We start from the raw sequence: 18,569 nt of genomic DNA, 5'->3' as shown, positions 1-18,569 counted from the left end.
AACAATTAACAACAGGATTTGAAAAGCTTCGGGCTGATGAACCCATTGAGATGATGAGAGGATGGGTGCCCAGAGCGGGCACAGAAGCTCTGTGCCTCCCACCTCCCGATACCTTGTCTCATGAATCTCTCCCATGTGGCTGTTTATAATAGTTATGTCCTTTATAATAAACTAGTAGTAATAATTAAAACGTTTCACTGACTTCTGTGAGCCATTACAGAAAATTCTCATACCTGAGAAGGGGGTCACGGGAACCTCTGATTAATAGCCAGTCAGAAGTACAGGTGGAAACCCGGGACTTGCAATTGGCATCTGAAGTGGGGGCAGTGTTACAGGACCTAAGCCTGTAACCTGTGGGGTCTGCAGTAATTGCAGGGTAGTTAGTGTCGGAACTGAATTGTAGGACACACACTTGGTTTCTGGAAGGGTGGATAATTGGATGGTATGAGGAAAAAAACCCACACGTTTGGTATAAAAAGTGTCGTGTGGGTAGCCAGAAACAGTTTTTCCTTTCACAGCCCATGTGTTTATTAGGAACATACCTTCTACACATTCGTCTCTTTTTAGGACAGAGAGAGAAGAGGGAAGAGCTGAATTTGAAAAAATGTAAAACATAATAAATTTTAATTATACTAGGTAAAACACAGAACTTGTTTTGCTATCTAGGAGAAAAAGCCCTCCTCTCTCAACTATAAATTTGGCTGAGAGACAAGGACAAAATAATTATATATTCACCTCCATCTTTTAATAAAGGCAGAAAGAGCTTTCCATTTCAAATTTGTTTTGTTTTGTACCACATGTGGGTTAATTAGATAAAACCATGTCATGTGCCAGATTCAATCAGCCTGAAAATAATCAGAAAACTGAGTTTGGCATTGTTTATGCTGTTTTGGCTCAGCTAGACAAAAGCACAAAATGTAAATTGGCTCCAGAAAGCAACATATGTGTACTGGTGCCAGCTTCTCTTTCATGGGGTTATCTCTAGCTGGCACCTGAGCAGCAAAGGCTGCTCTGGGTGACCATTAGACAAATCTACATGATGTAGATACCCATTTTCCTCGATGAGACAGTGGACACCATCATGAAGGGTACTTATTTTAATGCTTTGACATAGGCCAAAACTAGCTTGCCAACTATTGGCTGTCAGTCAACTGAAAATACACGTTAAGGTTAAAAAAAAGGACCCACATTTTTGTTTAGCATATCCCCTTGTGGCTTCAAATTCATTTCTTGATTTTTAATTGCTTGTAAGATTAGAAATAAAGGCTGGGCACGGTAGCTAATGCCTGGAATCCCAACACTTTGGGAGGCAGAGGCGAGAGAATCACCTTAAGTTGGAAGTTTGAAACAAGCCTGGCCAACATGGTGAAACCACGTCTCTACCAAAAATACAAAAATTAGAGGGTGTCATGGTGCATACCTGTAATCCCAGCTACTCAGGAGGCTGAGGCACCAGAACTGCTTGAACCTGGGAGGCAGAGGTTGTAGTGAGCCAAGACCCTGCCACTGCACTCCAGACGGGGAGACAGAGTGAGCCTCTGTCTCAAACACACACACACAGACACACACACACACACACACACACACACACTCTCTCTCTCTTTCTCTCTCTCTCTCTCAATAAAGCCCCCAAACCACTCCTCAGCTATATTTCCTTATGTAGGCAGTTCAGTGAAATATTATTAAAAAGAAGGCAGAGCATTTTACTGTCTTCCTACCTTAAGGTGCTATTTTAGTGTTTCAAGGGATAAATATTTTAGCAAATATCCAAGCAATCACAGTGTGAGAAATAGTCATTTCAAAGACCTGATCATTCAACTGATGATGATAAGCTCCACGAGTTTGTTCTCTCTTCTCTTTTTGCTATATAAACTATTTGGCACTACAACACAGAGAAATAGCATTAAATGTTGTTCTATTTATACTTTTTTAAAAAGAATACTTTCTAGAATATTCTAGAATGTGGGATGAGTGGTGATCATTGTCTCTCTGCTATAAATGAAACCCTTCTTCCTTAGGTCACCAGTGATCACCTAGTTGCAAAATCTCATGGGAGCATTTTATCCTTACTTATCTGTGAGCACCTGGCATTTCTCACTATTTCATTTTTTTGAAAACTTACTTGGTTTCCATGACCCCACTTTCTCTTCGCTTCTTCTATCTTTTTGGCTTTTTGTTTGTAGTTTCTGCTACCTCCTCCCCTCTCCTCCCACTGTCCATTCCTTGAGTCTGATCGTCTTTAGAGCATAATCTTCACTTTCTTTTCTTAGTCTGTATATTTTTCCTAGCTCTGTAGTTGCCAATGGAAGAAATCTTGGATCTTCCCTTGGATCCAATGGAAGAATCACCTTGGATCTTCCCTTTTCATTATCTCTCCTATTTGTTCAACCCCAAATCATCTTGATGCTATCCCTTTACCATCTTATAGATGAAAGCAGGACATCAAAAAATGATGACTCCTTGGATCAGTTAGAATGGGGTTGCAAATAAAGGGGTTGCAAATACAGAAAACCCAGCTAAAATTTGTCTTAAAAATAAGGTGATAGTTTTCTCAACAAGTTAATATATTTAAAAAGGTGGAGAAAGGGATTTTTAAAAATAAAATAGAACTAATATGACATAATGATTGTCTTCATCTAGATTTTGTTGCTGTAAAAGAACACTATGGACTGGGTTATTTGTAAAGAAAAGAACTTTATTGCTGGGCGCGGTGGCTCACGCCTGTAATCCCGGCACTTTGGGAGGCCGAGGCGGGTGGATTACCTGAGGTGAGGAGTTCAAGACAAGTCTGACCAACATGGTGAAACCCCGTCCCTATTTTTAAAGAAAAAGAACTTTATTTCTTACAGTTCTGGAAGTTGGGGAGTTGAAGGGCATGGTGCTGGTGTCCAGTGAGGGCCTTTGGGCTGCATCATCCCATTGTGGAAAAGTGGAAGGGCAAGTGAGCACATGCAAAAGATAAAAGCAGGGGGGGCCGAGCTTGCTTTGTAACAACTCACCCAACAACTCACCCAGTCCCATGACAATGGCATTACTTCCTTTATGAGGAAGGAGCCCTCATTACCTGAACACCTCCTATTAGGCCTCAATTCCCAACACTGTTGCATTCAGTGTTAAGTTTCAACATGAGTTCTGGAGGGGACATTCAAATGACAGCAACCATCTACTGCTATGTGTGGACTTTGTTTGGATCTGATATGAGCAAACCAGCTATTTAAAAGTTTTCTGTAACAATAAAATTTGGATATCAGGTGACACAAAAGGTTATCAGTAATTTTTGTTAGCTGTCACATGGTGCAGGTATGTCAGAAGATTGTCTGTATTTGGCAGGAATGCATACTCAAATGTCCAGAGTGAAATTTCTTGATATATTTGAAATACTTAATCAGAAAAAGGAAAATAAATGAAGAATGGTGGCAGCATCTTGACAATTGTTGAATCTGGTTTTGGGAGATGGGGGTTCATTATACTATTCTTTCTACTTCTTCAATGCTGGCAATTTTAAATACAAAATTCAAAAAAACATAATAAAGGAAATTTTTCTTTCATAACTAAAAAGTTTAGAAATGGGGTAGATATCAAATGAAGCTTCATATAGTCAATGTCATCAAGGATCCAGTTTCTTTTTAATTTTCCCATGGCTTTCAATGGTGTTTGCTTCATCCTGAGGCCATCTCTTCTCATGGTACAGGGACCATATATTCTGGTTTGCTAGACAGTCTCAGTTACATCTATTGTCATAACATAATTATTTATAGCACTATCTTTCTCTCAAATGTGACCTTGTTTTGGATGATAAATTAAATGGTTACCCTAGTTTATGGTTGTCAAAAGACTGCCAACCACAATTAGGGCTTCACGCTTCTCTGTTCATGTCCAGCTAAAGAGAGAAGTGGCTGTCCCAAAAATAACCAACAAACCTTTCTCATAATCCCAATGTCCCAGAAGAGCAAAGTGTCTATTCATGAAAAAGACATCATGGCTAGAGTGATGAGATGCATTGGTTGGCTTAGGTCAATCAGGGGCCACCCTGAGAACAGGGGACAAAGCCAATGGATGGGTCCTTGGTAGGTGGGGCCAAGAGAGATTAAATGTGGGGAAGAATCCAGTTAAAATCACTATACTCCTCCTTGCCATATCTTCTGTCACTGCCCTAGTTTAGGGCTCGGCATCTCTTAGACTATTGCAAAAACTTCTTTTTGCTTTGGCCCCTATATTGCCGCCGCAATGATCTTCTTAGTATGTAGATCTGATCATGTCACTGCCAGATTCTACATTTTTTGATGTCCTGCTTTCACCTATAAGATAAAGTCTAAATGCCTTTGCTTATTACATAAGGCTGTTCAATACTTGGCCTTTGTCTGGCTATCTGTCCTCATCCATCTTCAGTCTCTTCTTTAAGCTTTAGCAAAACAGAATGACTTGTAGTATTGTTTACATACAAGGCTTTCTCACACCTTGTTTCCCCAAGCCTGCCTCATCCTTATCAGTTCAGCAAATTTGTTTTCATCCTCCCATTGTTATCTTGGTGCTGGCTTCTCTGACTCCTTCTTTGAACATTTTAGGTCCGTTTTTGGTGTCCACTGCACTTTGTCATACAGTAAAGCCAGCCTCTTTTCTGATCAGACCAGGATAGTGGTTGGTGGGTTAATTGAAAAACCAATTAAAATCTGAGATCATAACAATATACCACATATTTTAACCTTTTTTTGTTTTTATTTTTTGAGATGGAGTTTCACTCTTATCACCCAGGCTGGTGTGTAATGGTACGATTTCAGCTCCCTGCAACCTCCGCCTTCTGAGTTCAAGTGATTCTCCTTTCTCAGCCTCCCGAGATGCTGGGATTACAGGCACCAGCTACCACACCTGGCTAATTTTTGCATTTTTAGTAGAGACAGGGTTTTATCATGTTGGCCAGGCTGGTCTCAAACTCCTGACCTCAAGTGATCTGCCCACCTTGGCCTCCCAAAGTGCTGAGATTACAGGCGTGAACCACTGTGCCCGGCTCAATTTAACCATTTTTTTACATCATATATATAATATATATGATATATATGTCACTTTAACCATTTTTTTACATCGCTGTTTCTCAATTTTTTTTTTTTTTTTTTTTTAATTATCTCCATCCAAAAGCTTTTTTGGACTTTTTCCCTAATAACACTCCCTATACCCACATGAAATTTTAGTGTCACGCAGACACACTGGATATCTATTCACATACTCTATGTGTATCTGCAGGGCTACAGGGCTAAGGCCTTTTATTTGGATGTGGGTGCTCTGGTTCAGTTCTGCCTTGGATTTCTTCCCCATTGATAACCCATCCTCTATGATTCCTAATTTGAGTTTGTTTAAAATGAAGGTGGAGCAAGATATTTTTAAAAAAACATACAGGATCATAGTATTTGTGATTCTCTTCTGATATTCAACATTCAACAGCTTTTTTTAAAAAAAAACTTGGTTTTATCAAATCTTTCCAAAGCACTTCATTTTCATAAAAACAACTATTTCTTCTCCCACAATTCTATTTTATCACTATGCAATGTTAATCAGATTTTGTAATTTTGAAGACAAGACAATTGGTTGGGGATCAACACAACTGTGGGGGGAAGGAGGTAGAGCTAGTGAGAGAAAACACTCAAGGAAATAAATCGGTGAAAGAGGTAATGTAAAGAAAATAGTAACAGACAATTTCGTAGAAGTTACTAGGTATCAAGCACAGTTCTAAGAGCTTTGCAAAAGTGAACTCACTTAATCCTCACAGGAGAGGTGCCATTATTATCACCTACTTTACTAATGATGGAACTGAGGCACAGAGAGGTCAATTGTCTTTGTCAAAAGTCCTTTCAAACAATAAATTTTTTCTTTTTTTTTTTTTTTTTTTTTGAGACGGAGTTTCACTCATGTTACCCAGGCTGGAGTGCAATGGCGCGATCTCGGCTCACCGCAACCTCCGCCTCCTGGGTTCAGGCAATTCTCCTGTCTCAGCCTCCTGAGTAGCTGGGATTACAGGCACGCGCCACCATGCCCAGCTAATTTTACCATGTTGACCAGGATGGTCTCGATCTCTTGACCTGGTGATCCACCCGCCTTGGCCTCCCAAAGGGCTGGGATTACAGGCTTGAGCCACCGCGCCCGGCCCAAACAATAAATTTTTAACACATTTTCTACTGAGATGTTTCCAAGACATATTACCAATGCAATCTGCCTTTCTTTTACAAAGTCTATTGAACATAATGTAATCTGTCTTTGAAGTGGCATAACTAATAAAAGTAGGCCAATGAAAATTTAATGTGGCCTCCCTTTTGGGTTTCACAAAAAGTATTTTTCTTTGTTCTGTAGAAGCCAGGAAAATGAGTTTAGCTAAATCAGGAAGAGATCCTTGTGAGGGAGAGGAAAGGACTTCATTGCCCTTTTTTCTATCCTTTCTTTGCTGAGGAGGGTGAATTTACCAAAGAACCAAAGGCTGGGAACTGAGTAATCTTTGTGGATGAGATTTTTCTTTAAAATTGGCTACATCTGTAGGAGTGGACACCTGAGGCAGCAGTGGAACGAGGTCAGTCAAGTCTACAAGCAGCCAGCCACCTGCTCTCAAAAGTCTGAGCTGAGATGCAACCCTGCTAAGTCCGCCTCACCTCCACCTTGCTATATTCTCCCCTTCCCGCTTCTTCTATTCCCCCTTTTCTTGGCTTCTGTTCTGAAAGCTTCTCTCCAGTTCCTGATCAGGGGCAGCAGCTGTCCTAACAGGAGCTGAAGCTAACCTGGGTCTTGCTCTAATTGTTCATTTGTTCCAGGCCAGCAGCCTGTTACTGCTAGGGCCCAGCTGCTAGGGTACGCCAAACTCCAAGGAATCAGAGACCTTATTTGTATGTTTGACTCTATAGGTCCAAGGCCTAGCATCGTTCCTTATACCTAACAGATACTCAATAAATATTTATTGAATAAATAAATGAGTGGAAGAATGACCTGTAGGCCGTGATCCAATTTATTTGCCTAATTTACTAGTGTCCTTCATAGTTGTGGATTCGTTTAACAAAAATTAATTTCTGTAATGCGATTATTTCTCTGAAGATTCCTGGAGTATTTTTGACCCAGTCCTATGAATCACATTTTTTCATTTCCTTGCATTTGTTTCCAGTTGAAATTTATGGCATTTCCTCTCTTACATCAAAAACAAACAAACAAAAACTTACCATTCTTTTTGTTTGTTTTATTTTGAGACAGAGTTTCATTCTTGTCGCCCAGACTGGAGTGCAGCTCATTGCAACCTCGCCTCTCAGGTTGAAGCGATTCTCTTGCTTCAGTCTCCCTAGTAGCTGGGATTACAGACATATGCCACCACACATGGCTAACTTTGTATTTTTAAGAAAGACAGGGTTTCTCCATGTTGGTCAGGCTGGCCTCGAACTCCCAACCTCAGCTGATCCACCTGCCTCGGCCTCCTAAAGTGCTGAGATTACAGGCATGAGCTACCGCGCCTGGTCCACGAGCCACCGCGCCGGGCCGACCCCCGCCTTAATTAGCAAAGCGAGCGCAGTCTGCTGGATCTGAGAGAAGAAACCGCCCTAACTAGTTTGTCCCTCTGGCTGCCTCGTAGGTGGTGCCACGGCGCCTTGAGTCCCTCCGGCGGTACTGCCATGGCTGCCCGTGGTGTTGTCGCCCCGGTAGGCGAGGGTTTGCGCTACGCTGAGTACTTGCCGCCCTCCGCCAAACGTCCCGACGCCGACCTCGACCAGCAGGGACTGGTGAGTCCTGCCAGAGGCCCCCACCCCTCTCTGGCTCCAGGCTGCCCGGGTCTGCCCAGCAGGCGTCCTCCTGGGCCCCCTTCCAGTTTCTGCTTCAGCCCTCCCTACCGCCTCCCCCTTGAACCCTTGTGCTCCCCCGCATTCGCTCAGCTGTCTGTGTCCTGGCGCTCATTTGTTCAGCGGAGAGACCGCTTTGTGCTTGGCTGTGACGACTGGGTGTGGAACACGGAGCAGTTCTGAGGATCTGTTTCCTCAGGGAGCTTCCAGTCTTGCCTGGGACACAAACCAAAAAAATAGGCGATTGCAAATACGGTGCGGCAAGTGCTGTGTGTGGATTTTCCTTTCTCACAGGAGGCCCTACTCCCGTCTTGCAGGGGACGTGGTGGGATCGGGGACGCTTTTTGGAGAAAGCTGTAGTTAAAAATCAGGATCTCAGCCAGGCCTGGTGGTTCACGCCTGTAATCCTAGCACTTTGGGAGGTGGAGGCGGGTGGGTTGCCTGAGATCTGGAGTTCGAGACCAGCCTGGGAAACACGGTGAAACCCCGTCTCTACTAAAAATACAAAAAATTAGCCGGGCGTGGTGGCGTGCGCCTGTAATCACAGCTACTCGTGAGGCTGAGACTGGAGAATCGCTTAAACTCTGGAGGTGGAGGTTGCAGTGAGCGGAGATTGCGCCATTGCACTCCAGCCTGGGCAACAAGAGCGGAAACTCCGTCTCAAATAAAAAAAAGGAAAGAAAGAAAATTGAGATCTGAATGAATACAAGCAGTTCATTCAGCAAAGAGAAGGGGAAAAAGTGTTTCGAACACCAGGAGTACTATCTCCAAAGTCTCAGGCACTTAGAAACAGGGCCTAGTTGGAAACATCAAGTAGTGTTTTCATGATGAACTGTAGAATTGGGAAAAGGAAGTGTCCAACAGAAACTATTGCGAGCCACATACGTATTTTTACGTTTTGTGTAGCCATGTTAAGAGAAACAGGTGGATTTAATTTTAACAATGTATTTTCTTTAGCCTGATACATGCACAGTTGCCTGATAATATTTCAACATTCAGTATAAAAAATGGCTCAGGCCTGTAATCCCAGCACTTTAGGAGGCCTAGGCAGGAGGATAACTTGAGGCCAGGAGTTGGAGGCTAGCCTGGGCAATGTAAGAGACCCCATCTGTACAAAATATAAAAAATATTAGTTGGGTGTGGTGGTATGAGCCTGTATTGGTAGCTACTTGGGAGGCTAGATCTGGAGGATCACTTGAGCCCAGGAATTTGAGGTTATAGTGAGCTATGATTTTGCCACTGCACTTCAGCCTGAGAGACAGAGCCAGACCCTGTCTCCAATGAAGAAAAAAAAAAATGGGGCAATAGAGATTTAGAAAATTGTAAGTAACTTGTCCAGGATCATCCCTGGTAGGTGGCAGATCAATGATTCCAAATGCTACACTTTTTCCACTATGACTTGCTGACTCCTTAAAAATAAGGATTCCTGGGTAGTGTTCAGTGTGTGACATAGCTGAACAAGATTAGGTAGAAATAGTCCTTTTGTGGAGAGTTGTAAAAATCCCAGTATCAGACGTTCAAGGTAGTTGGGAGTTGTGGTAGTTGGAAGATAGAACTAATATTGGTGATTTTCAGGTCTGTAGGTATTTTTAATTGGAAGAGGAAAGAGTTTGCAGAATCCAGCTTGTCAGTTAGGAAACATCTTTAGTAGTGCAGGTACATGAAGGCTAAAGTGTAGGCCAGTGATTCTCAAACTATCTCCTGTAATATACTGAAATCCTGAAGGAAGATTCATAGACAATAAAATATACCCCTAAACATAACTTTTAGTAATCAATATAATGCTTTAATTGAGACATAAAGGTGAAATATTTTATTAGAAAATAACGTGTCTACAAGCTGTGTGCAGTGACTCATGCCTATAATCCCAGCACTTTGGGAGGCCAAGGCGGGAGGATCACCTGAGGTTAGGAGTTCGAGACCAGCCTGGCCAACAGGGTGAAACCCCATCTCTACTGAAAATACAAAAATTACCTAGGCATGGTAGCACATGTCTGTAATCCCAGCTGCTTGGGAGGCTGAGGCAGGAGAATTGCTTGAACCCAGGGGGCAGAGATTGCAGTGAGCCGAGGTTGCACCACAGCGTTCTAGCCTGGGCGACAGGAGTGAGACTCCACCTCAAAAAAACAAAAAACAGAAAATAACATGTTAACACGTCTACAATTTAAATATGTAAATGCTTAAACATTACTACATTAGAACACATAATGAAGTAATTATTAGTTGCTGGCATGTTGTACCAATTCATAGAATCACTGTGTATATGACAGCTACCAATGCAGATTGTTTATCAAATGTAATATGTTGGCTTTTCAAATAGCACAAGGACCATTGTCCTTTACAAACTTATTTTTCTCAAGTGGCAAACAGTTTCTGATAAAAATTTGAAAAAAACAACGGAATCTCCCTCAATTTACATGGCAGTTGCACTTGTGGAAAATTCAGTCTATACTAAAACAGTGTAATAATGATATATTTATATATTATAAAGTTGTGGACTAAGATTATTATAAACTTTTCACCTACTTAATGTCCAGTGGAATCTTTTAAAATTGAGGGATGCAAACAGTTCTTTGTTATACAGGATTGCCTCACGTATTTTAGGACTTCTAGGATCACCTATCCACCAAATACCCTCCCTCCTATTCAAATTATTATGCAACCAAACAGGGCCTCATGTATTTTCAGAATGTCCCTGAGGGGTTGTTCTGCTTCTTTTGGGAATTATTGGTCCAGGCAATGACCAATAATGAGGCAGAAGATAAGATTGTTGATAATAACTTTAGGAAACTTGGAAATACTGAAAGCAATGAGAAACAGACAAAGGTAAGTATTAGGAAAGAAAAAAATGGCTGAGGTGTGGGGCATATTTGGCAATCTTATTGAAAATAGAAAATAATGTTTATCAATAAGTTAAAAAAAACCTTTCATACTATATTTTAAAAATGTAATTCATTTTCAGGTTTATGAAATATATCTTGTTGGGCTCAGCATGGTGGCTCATGCCTGTAATTCCAGCAATTTGGAAGGTCAGGTGGGAGAATCCCGTGAGCCCAGGGATTCGAGACCCAGCCTAGGCAATATAATGAGACCTCTGTCTCTATAAAAGAAAAATCAAAAATAAATAAATATATCTTATTTATTTATTTATTGTACTTTAGGTTCTGGGGTACATGTGCAGATCATGCAGGATTGTTGCATAGGTACATACATGGCAATGTGGTTTGCTGTCTCCATCCCCCCGTCACCTGTATCTGGCATTTCTCCCCATGTCATCCCTCTCCCCTGGCCCCCCCAACAGACCCCAGTGTGTGATGCTCCCCTCCCTGTGTCCATGTGGTTTCATTGTTCAACACCTGCCTATGAGTGAGAACACGCAGTGTTTGTTTTCTGTTATTGTGTCAGTTTGCTGAGAATGATGGTTTCCAGATTCATCCATGTCCCTACAAAGGACAAGAACTCATTGTTTTTTTATGGCTGTATTGTATTCCATGGTATATATGTTCCACATTTTCCTTGTCCAGTCTATCGTCGATGGGCATTTGCTGTTGTAAACAGTGCCGCAGTGAACATACATGTGTATGTGTCTTTATAATAGAACAATTTATAATCCTTTGGCTATATCCCCAGTAATGGGATTGCTGGGTCAAATGGAATTTCTATTTCTAGGTCCTTGAGGAAGCACCACACTGTCTTCTATAATGGTTGAACTAATTTACACTCCCACCGACAGTGTAAAAGTGTTCCTGTTTCTCCATATCCTCTCCAGCATCTGTTGTCTCCAGATTTTTTAATGATCGCCATTCTAACTGGAGTGAGGTGCTTTCTCAATGTGGTTTTGATTTGCGTTTCTCTAATGACCAGTGATGATGAGCATTTTTTCATATGTTTTTTGGCCTCATAGATGTCTTCTTTTGAAAAGTGTCTGTTCATATCCTTCTCCCGCTTTTGAATGGGTTTGTTTTTTTCTTGTAAATCTGGTTTAGTTCTTTGTAGATTCTGGATATTAGTCCTTTGTCGGATGGGTAGATTGCAAAAATTTTTTCCCATTCTGTTGGTTGCCAGTTCACTCTAATGGTTGTTTCTTTTGCTGTACAGAAGCTCTGGAGTTTAATTAGATTCCATTTGTCTATTTTGGCTTTTGTTGCCAATGCTTTTGGTGTTTTAGTCATGAATTCCTTGCCTGTGTCTATGTCCTGAATGGTTTTGCCTAGGTTTTCTTCTAGGGTTTTTATGGTGTTAGGTCTTATGTTTAAGTTTTTAATCCATCTGGAGTTAATATTAGTGTAAGGTGTCAGGAAGGGGTCCAGTTTCTGCTTTCTGCACATGGCTAGCCAGTTTTCCCAACACCATTTATTAAACAGGGATTCCTTTCCCCGTTGCTTTTGTGAGTTTTGTCAAAGATCAGATGGTTGTAGATGTGTGACGTTGTCTCCGAGGCCTCTGTTCTGTTCTGTTGGTTTATGTTGCTGTTTTGGTACCAGTACCATGCTGTTTTGATTACTGTAGCCTTGTAGTACAGTTTGAAGTCAGGTAGCTTGATGCCTCCAGCTTTGTTCTTTTTGCTTGGGATTGTCTTGGCTATGTGGGCTCTCTTTTGGTTCCATATGAAGTTTAAGGTGGTTTTTTCCAGTTCTGTGAAGAGGGTCACAGGTAGCTTGATGGAGATAGTGTTGAACCTTAATTACTTTGGGCAGTATGGCCATTTTCACAGTAATGATTATTCCTAACCATGAGCATGGAATGTTTTTACATCTGTTTTTGTCCTCTCTTATTTCCTCGAGCAGTGGTTTGTAGTTATCCTTGAAGAGGCCCTTTACATCCTTTGTTAGTTGTATTCCTATGTATTTCATTCTGTTTGTCGCAATTTGTGAATGGGAGTTCACTCTTGATTTGGCTCTCTGTTAGTCTGTTATTGGTGTATAGGAATGCTTGTGATTTCTGCACAGTGATTTTGTATCCTGAGACTGCTGAAGTTGCTTATCAGTTTAAGAAGATTTTTGAGCTGAGATGATGAGGTCTTCTAAATATTCAATCAAATTGTCTGCAAATAGAGACAATTTGACTTCCTCCTTTCCTAATTGAATACCCTTTAATACTGTATTGAATAGGAGTGGCAAGAGAGGACATCCTTGTCTTGTGCCTGATTTCAAAGGGAATGCTTCCAGTTTTTGCCCATTCAGTATGATATTGGCCGTGGGTTTGTCATAAATAGCTTTTATTGTTTTAAGATATGTTCTGTTGATACCTAGTTTATTGAGAGTTTTTAGCATAAAGAGCTGTTGAATTTTGTCAAAGACCTTCTCTGCATCTACTGAGATAATCATGTAATTTTTTCTTTGAGTTCTGTTTATGTGGTGGATTACGTTTATAGATTTGCATATGTTGAGCCAGCATTGCATCCCTGGGATGAAGCCTACTTGATTGTGATGGATAAGCTTTTTGATGTGCTATTGCAGTTGGTTTGCCAATATCTTATTGAAGATTTTTGCACCTGTGTTCATCATGGATATTGGCCTGAAGTTTTCTTTTTTTGTTGAGTCTCTGCTGGGTTTTGGTATCAGGGTGATGTTGGTGTCATGAAATATTTGGGAAGGATTCCTTCTTATTGTATTGTTTGGAACAGTTTCAGAAGGAATGGTACCAGCTCCTCTTTGTTCCTCTGGTAGAATTCGATTGTGAACCCATGTGGACCTGGACTTTTTTTGGTTGGTAGGCTATTAATTGCTGCCTCAACTTCAGCCCTTACTATTGGTCTATTCAAGGTTTCAACTTCTTCCTGGTTTAGTCTTGGGAGTGTGCATGTGTCCAGGAATTTATCCATTTCTTCCAGGTTTACTGGTTTATGTGCATAGAGTTGTTTGTAGTAATCTCTGATGGTAGTTTGTATTTCCAAGGAATCGGTGGTGATCTCCCCTTTATCGTTTTTTATTGCATCTGTTTGGTTCTTTTCTCTTTTCTTTTTTATTAATCTGGCTAGTGGTCTGTCTATTTTGTTGATCTTTTCAAAAGCCAGTTCCTGCATTTATTGATTTTTTTGAAGGGTTTTTTGTGTCTATCTCCTTCAGTTCTGCTCTGATCTTAGTTATTTCTTGTCTTCTGCTAGCTTTTGAGGTTTTTTGATCTTTAAATAACTTTTTCTTAGGTAAGCTTCCTGTTAGAAACTAAGAACTAATGTTCATTAGCCTGTTTAGGAGATTGAAATAATTTGGCAAAATATGTAGTATCTTGAATAAAAAAGCATTTTACAATTAATGGTTTAATAGTAAGAAGTTATGATCAAACTTTGCTCTAGCAAAGCTGGTTCACATGGAAAAGTAGAAAAGAAACTTTTAAGTTGAAAAGAGAATATTATCAAATTTTAAAGTAGTTTGAACAAAACTCAGTTTGTATGAAGTGGTAGTCTTTTAGTTTCCGTTACTTTCCTGAAAATTGTAACTCCTGTTATTTTTATTTTTCTTCAGTTTTTAAGTTCAGGGTTACATGTCGTAGGTATGTGGGTTTGTTACACAGGTAAAAGTGTGCTGTGGTGTTGCGCTGCACAGATCATCCTGTCACCTAGATATCAAGCCTAGTATGCGTTAGCTATTCTTCCTGATGCTTTCCCTCCTCCCACCCCCACAACTCTTGTTGTTATTAGGATAGTGTAATATGTAAAAAAAACTAGACACATGTATATTTCATTATAAGCAGTCCTGATACATGAAAACTAAGACCTGTCAAACACACAGCTTATCAAGCATTTATTCATTACCAAAAATATGATAATGCTGTAACTATTTTGCAATTATAACATGATTTAAAACATATTTTAATGATACTTTGAAGCTTACGTTGGTAATCACATGGATTATTTACTGTATACCTATATTTTTAGCTTTTTTTTTTTGAGACAGAGTCTCACTCTGTCACCCATGCTAGAGTGTAGTGTAGTGGCATGATCTCAGCTCGCTGCAACCTCTCCCACTTGGGTTCAAGCGATTCTCTGGCCTTAGCCTCCCAAGTAGCTGGGATTACAGGCGCCTGCCACTGCACCTGGCTAATTTTTATAGTTTTGAATAGAGACAGGGCTTCACCATTTTGGCCAGGCTGGTCTTGAACTTCTGACCTCGTGATCCACCTGCCTTGGCCTCCCAAAGTGCTGGGATTACAGGCATGAGCCACCACGCCCAGCTGACTTTTTTTTTGAGATGGAGTCTCACTCTGTTGCTCAGGCTGGAGTGCAGTGACAGGATCTTGGTTCACAGCAGCCTCCGCCTCCCAGATTCATATGATTCTCCAGCCTCACCCTCCCAAGTAACTGGGACCACAGGCGCCCCACCACCTCGTCCACCTCATTTTTGTATTTTCAGTAGAGATGGGGTTTCCCCATGTTGGCCAGGCTGGTCTCAAACTCCTGACCTCAAATGATTTGCCTGCCTCAGCCTTCCAAAGTGCTGGGATTACAGGTGTGAGCCACTGCACGCAGCCTGATTCTTTCTCACCATTTTTTTATATAATAGGAGTCTAGAAGGTTAAGTTTCATGGACCAGGACTTTATTTGTTCTCTGGTATATATTTCCAGCATTTATAATGGTGCCTGATATGTGGTGAGCATTGCAAAAAGAAATTGTTGAATGAATGAATGTTATTCTTGAATGGGAAGAAATGAGAACTTTTCTTTCAGTGAATAGAGTCAGTAAGAATTTCCAGATGTCTACCAATGAGTACCATACACAAAAATACAAAATTCAGCTTATTTAAAATGTAGCTCATTATAGTCCTCCCTGAGCATGCTGACTCTCCTCTTCTTTCCCCTTTCTTGACTAATGACATCATCAACTCCACTTTCTTCTTTACCTCCACCATTCGGTTCATCAGTCACTTTGCCTCATTTGTAATTTTTTTTTATTGCTGTGCCTTCCTTTGCTATTCTCTTATTGTCTCTCCTCTGGCCTGTAGTGATCACCTTTAAAAACAGGTCTCTTTGTTTCTGGTTCTAAACTTCACACTGCCATCAGTTATTTTTCTGCAATCCAGACTTGTTAATGATACCTTTTTATGAGTTTACCACGATCTAAACCTTTCTCAGGATCTTACACAGGACCGTTGATGTACTTACCCTCAAATGATGTATCCAGCCACATTTCCCATCCTCTACATTGCACTGTACCCTATACTGTAGTTACATTGAGTTCCCTTCATGAAATTTTATGGTTCTGCGACTTTACTAGAGCTTTCTCTTCTGTCTGAAATTCTTTTCCTGGTTAATTCCTATTCATTTTTTAAAAGACACATCTTACCAATGTTAAGCCTTCCCAGACCCCAGTTCTCCTTCTCTAGTAGAAGAAAACTCTTTCATACTGTGTGTTTACTTAGGAAGTTGAACAAATTTTTATTATATAGTTTATTAGGAGACATCAAAATTATTTATATTTGTATAGGCATCTATGGTGTGAAGTCCTCAGGGAAAACACTTTCATCTGTATCTGTGATTGGCATTGTAATTGGCACATGATAGTCATTCTATTATTATTGAGCAACTTAATAAATAAACATGGATATTTGACTTTAATATCATATTGACATCTTTGTTTTTTCCTTGCTGGGTCCTCTTATATGTTGCCTCTAAGGGAGAGCAAGAGTCTGTGTCTGTCTTGCTCACTGCTTTTTCCCCAGAACTTAGCATAAGTCCTGGCATATGCCAAATAAATGTTTATATATTCATATGGTAAACGCTAAGTAAGTATTTGTTGAATGAGTTAATAGTCTCTGTCTTTCCTCTCTCCATCACAGCTACCTCGAGGAGGAAGAATAATTTTTTTCTTCTTAATTTCCCTCTGGTACAACTATTGTTTTTCTTGGACTCAGATATTCAGTCTCAAGATAGAAGTTTTAGCATTTTATAACACTTTCAGGCAATTTATATTTATCTAAAAAGTTATTTACTGTTTATGTTGTTACGGAAGAATAAAATACCTTAGGGAATTTGTAAACAATTTTGATGCTTTTCTTTTTTTTCAGCTGTACCAGCTATGATGGAGTGAGCTGTTTTCTCAGTTTTCAGAATTTTTTTTGTTTGTTTTTTGAGGCAGAGTTTCACCCTGTCGCTCAGGCTAGAGTGCAATGGCATGATCTCGGCTCACAGAAACCTCTGCCTTCTGGGTTCAAGCGATTCTCCTGCTTCAGCCTCCCAAGTGGTTGGGATTACAGACACCTGCCACCACGCCCAGCTAAGTTTTTGTATTTTTGGTAGAGATGGGGTTTCACCATGTTGGCTAGGCTGGTCTTGAACTCTTGACCTCGGGTGATCTGCCTGCCTTGGCCTCCCAAAGTGCTGGGATTACAGACGTGAGCCACCGCACTTGACTGTTTTCAGAAATTTTTTGATTCATGTTAGTGGAACGTTTAATTTTTCTGCTTTTTTATTTTTGTTGTTATTTTGGTTTTCTAGTGGATATTTGAAACCAGGTAGTGGTAACAGATACCTGACATGGCCCATTTGTTGATTTGCTGGCATTATTTAAATGTTTCTTCTTCTTTTTGAAATATGCCCTTTTAACTAAAATTAGATATTCTGTATAGACAGGAATTAAGTGTGAAGGATACCTTTTTTTTTTTTTTTTTTTTAGCCACCGCACCCCCCAAGGATGCTCATTCGCTCATTTCCCAACATAGTACCAGGCACATGGTTGCTCTGCTCCATAAATTTTTGTTGACTCATTAAGTCAACAAATGAATGAAACAACTAGCATGGAAATAAGTAGATTAGGGAAGTATTATAGAATGTTGAACTGACAGCCTTAAGGAATTAAGAAAAGAATAAGATAAATGAGACTATGCCTCTTTGACTTTTGTAATAGTCAAGAGAGTCTAAAATATAAGTGTCTAATAAATATGTGTGTAATCAGAGTAAGTATAATTCTCTGACTTCTGATGTGCTTTTCCAAGTTTTGATCATTGCTTATTAATATCTCCAATAACACAGGCAGTCTTCAACTTAGAAATAGGTTCTGTTTTTAAAATTTGTCAGTTAAATTCACTTTAGTAGATTTTTGGGTAACACCAAATATGGTGGAAGCTATAAACTAAATGTGTATAGGGAGGATATAAATAAACCAAGACTGCGACCCTCAAGGGCAGAGGATAGCAAACTTAATTTGTAAAGAGTTAGATAGTAAACATTTCAGGCTCTGCAGACCATATCACCTCTGTCAAAACTACGCTGTTGTAGAGTGAACACACAGACAATAAACAAATGTGGCTATGTTCCAGTAAAACTTTATTTACAAAAACAGTCGCTCTAGGAAGCAAATTTGGATCAAATTTTAATGCCCAATTAAAGACAGACTCTCTAAGTGCTATCCTATTTCTGTTCATTCGTTCATTTATTCATCCATTTGCCACTTTATTTATGGAGTTGCACATTATTAGGTGAGGTTCTGAGGGTAAGTGCTATAGTCGATACAAAGATAAATCAAATATGCATTTTCTCCTCAAGGGATTTGACCAGAAACTAAACCTAGACTCTTAAACTGGGAACTCCCCAGCAGTGGAAATCCTGTCTGATTCCCTTTTGAGAATGACTCGTAGGGCCAAGCACAGAATGGGGTAGGTTACAGATACTTAGTAAATGTCTTTTCAAGGGTAGTGAATGAAAGACTTAAGCATAGGTGTCATAAGAGAGATATATGGATACAATGCTTGGTTTCATAGGAATAATCCATTGTTTCTTGTTTGGAAAATCAGAGGAAACTGTGAAAAGTTAGTGAATGGGTTGAATGAGCTGAA

General features: G+C 40.1%; 1 protein-coding gene across 1 annotated transcript in view; it reads left to right on the top strand.

The window, feature by feature from the left end:
• The first annotated feature begins 7,606 nt into the window (after positions 1 to 7,606).
• The window catches only part of DNAJC15 (DnaJ heat shock protein family (Hsp40) member C15), an 85,364-nt gene continuing 74,401 nt past the window's right edge, over positions 7,607 to 18,569 (top strand). The window contains exon 1 of the mRNA XM_032294774.1: positions 7,607 to 7,742. Coding sequence (XP_032150665.1) covers positions 7,635 to 7,742 — 108 coding nt within the window. The 5' untranslated portion in view covers positions 7,607 to 7,634. The remainder of the gene's footprint in view (positions 7,743 to 18,569) is intronic.

Source organism: Sapajus apella, unplaced genomic scaffold (assembly GCF_009761245.1).
Source record: "Sapajus apella isolate SASKATOON/1434 unplaced genomic scaffold, GSC_monkey_1.0 scaffold32, whole genome shotgun sequence".
NCBI lineage: Eukaryota > Metazoa > Chordata > Mammalia > Primates > Cebidae > Sapajus > Sapajus apella.
Note: the sequence above shows the minus strand (reverse complement) of the source record. Positions and strands in the feature narration are given on the sequence as shown.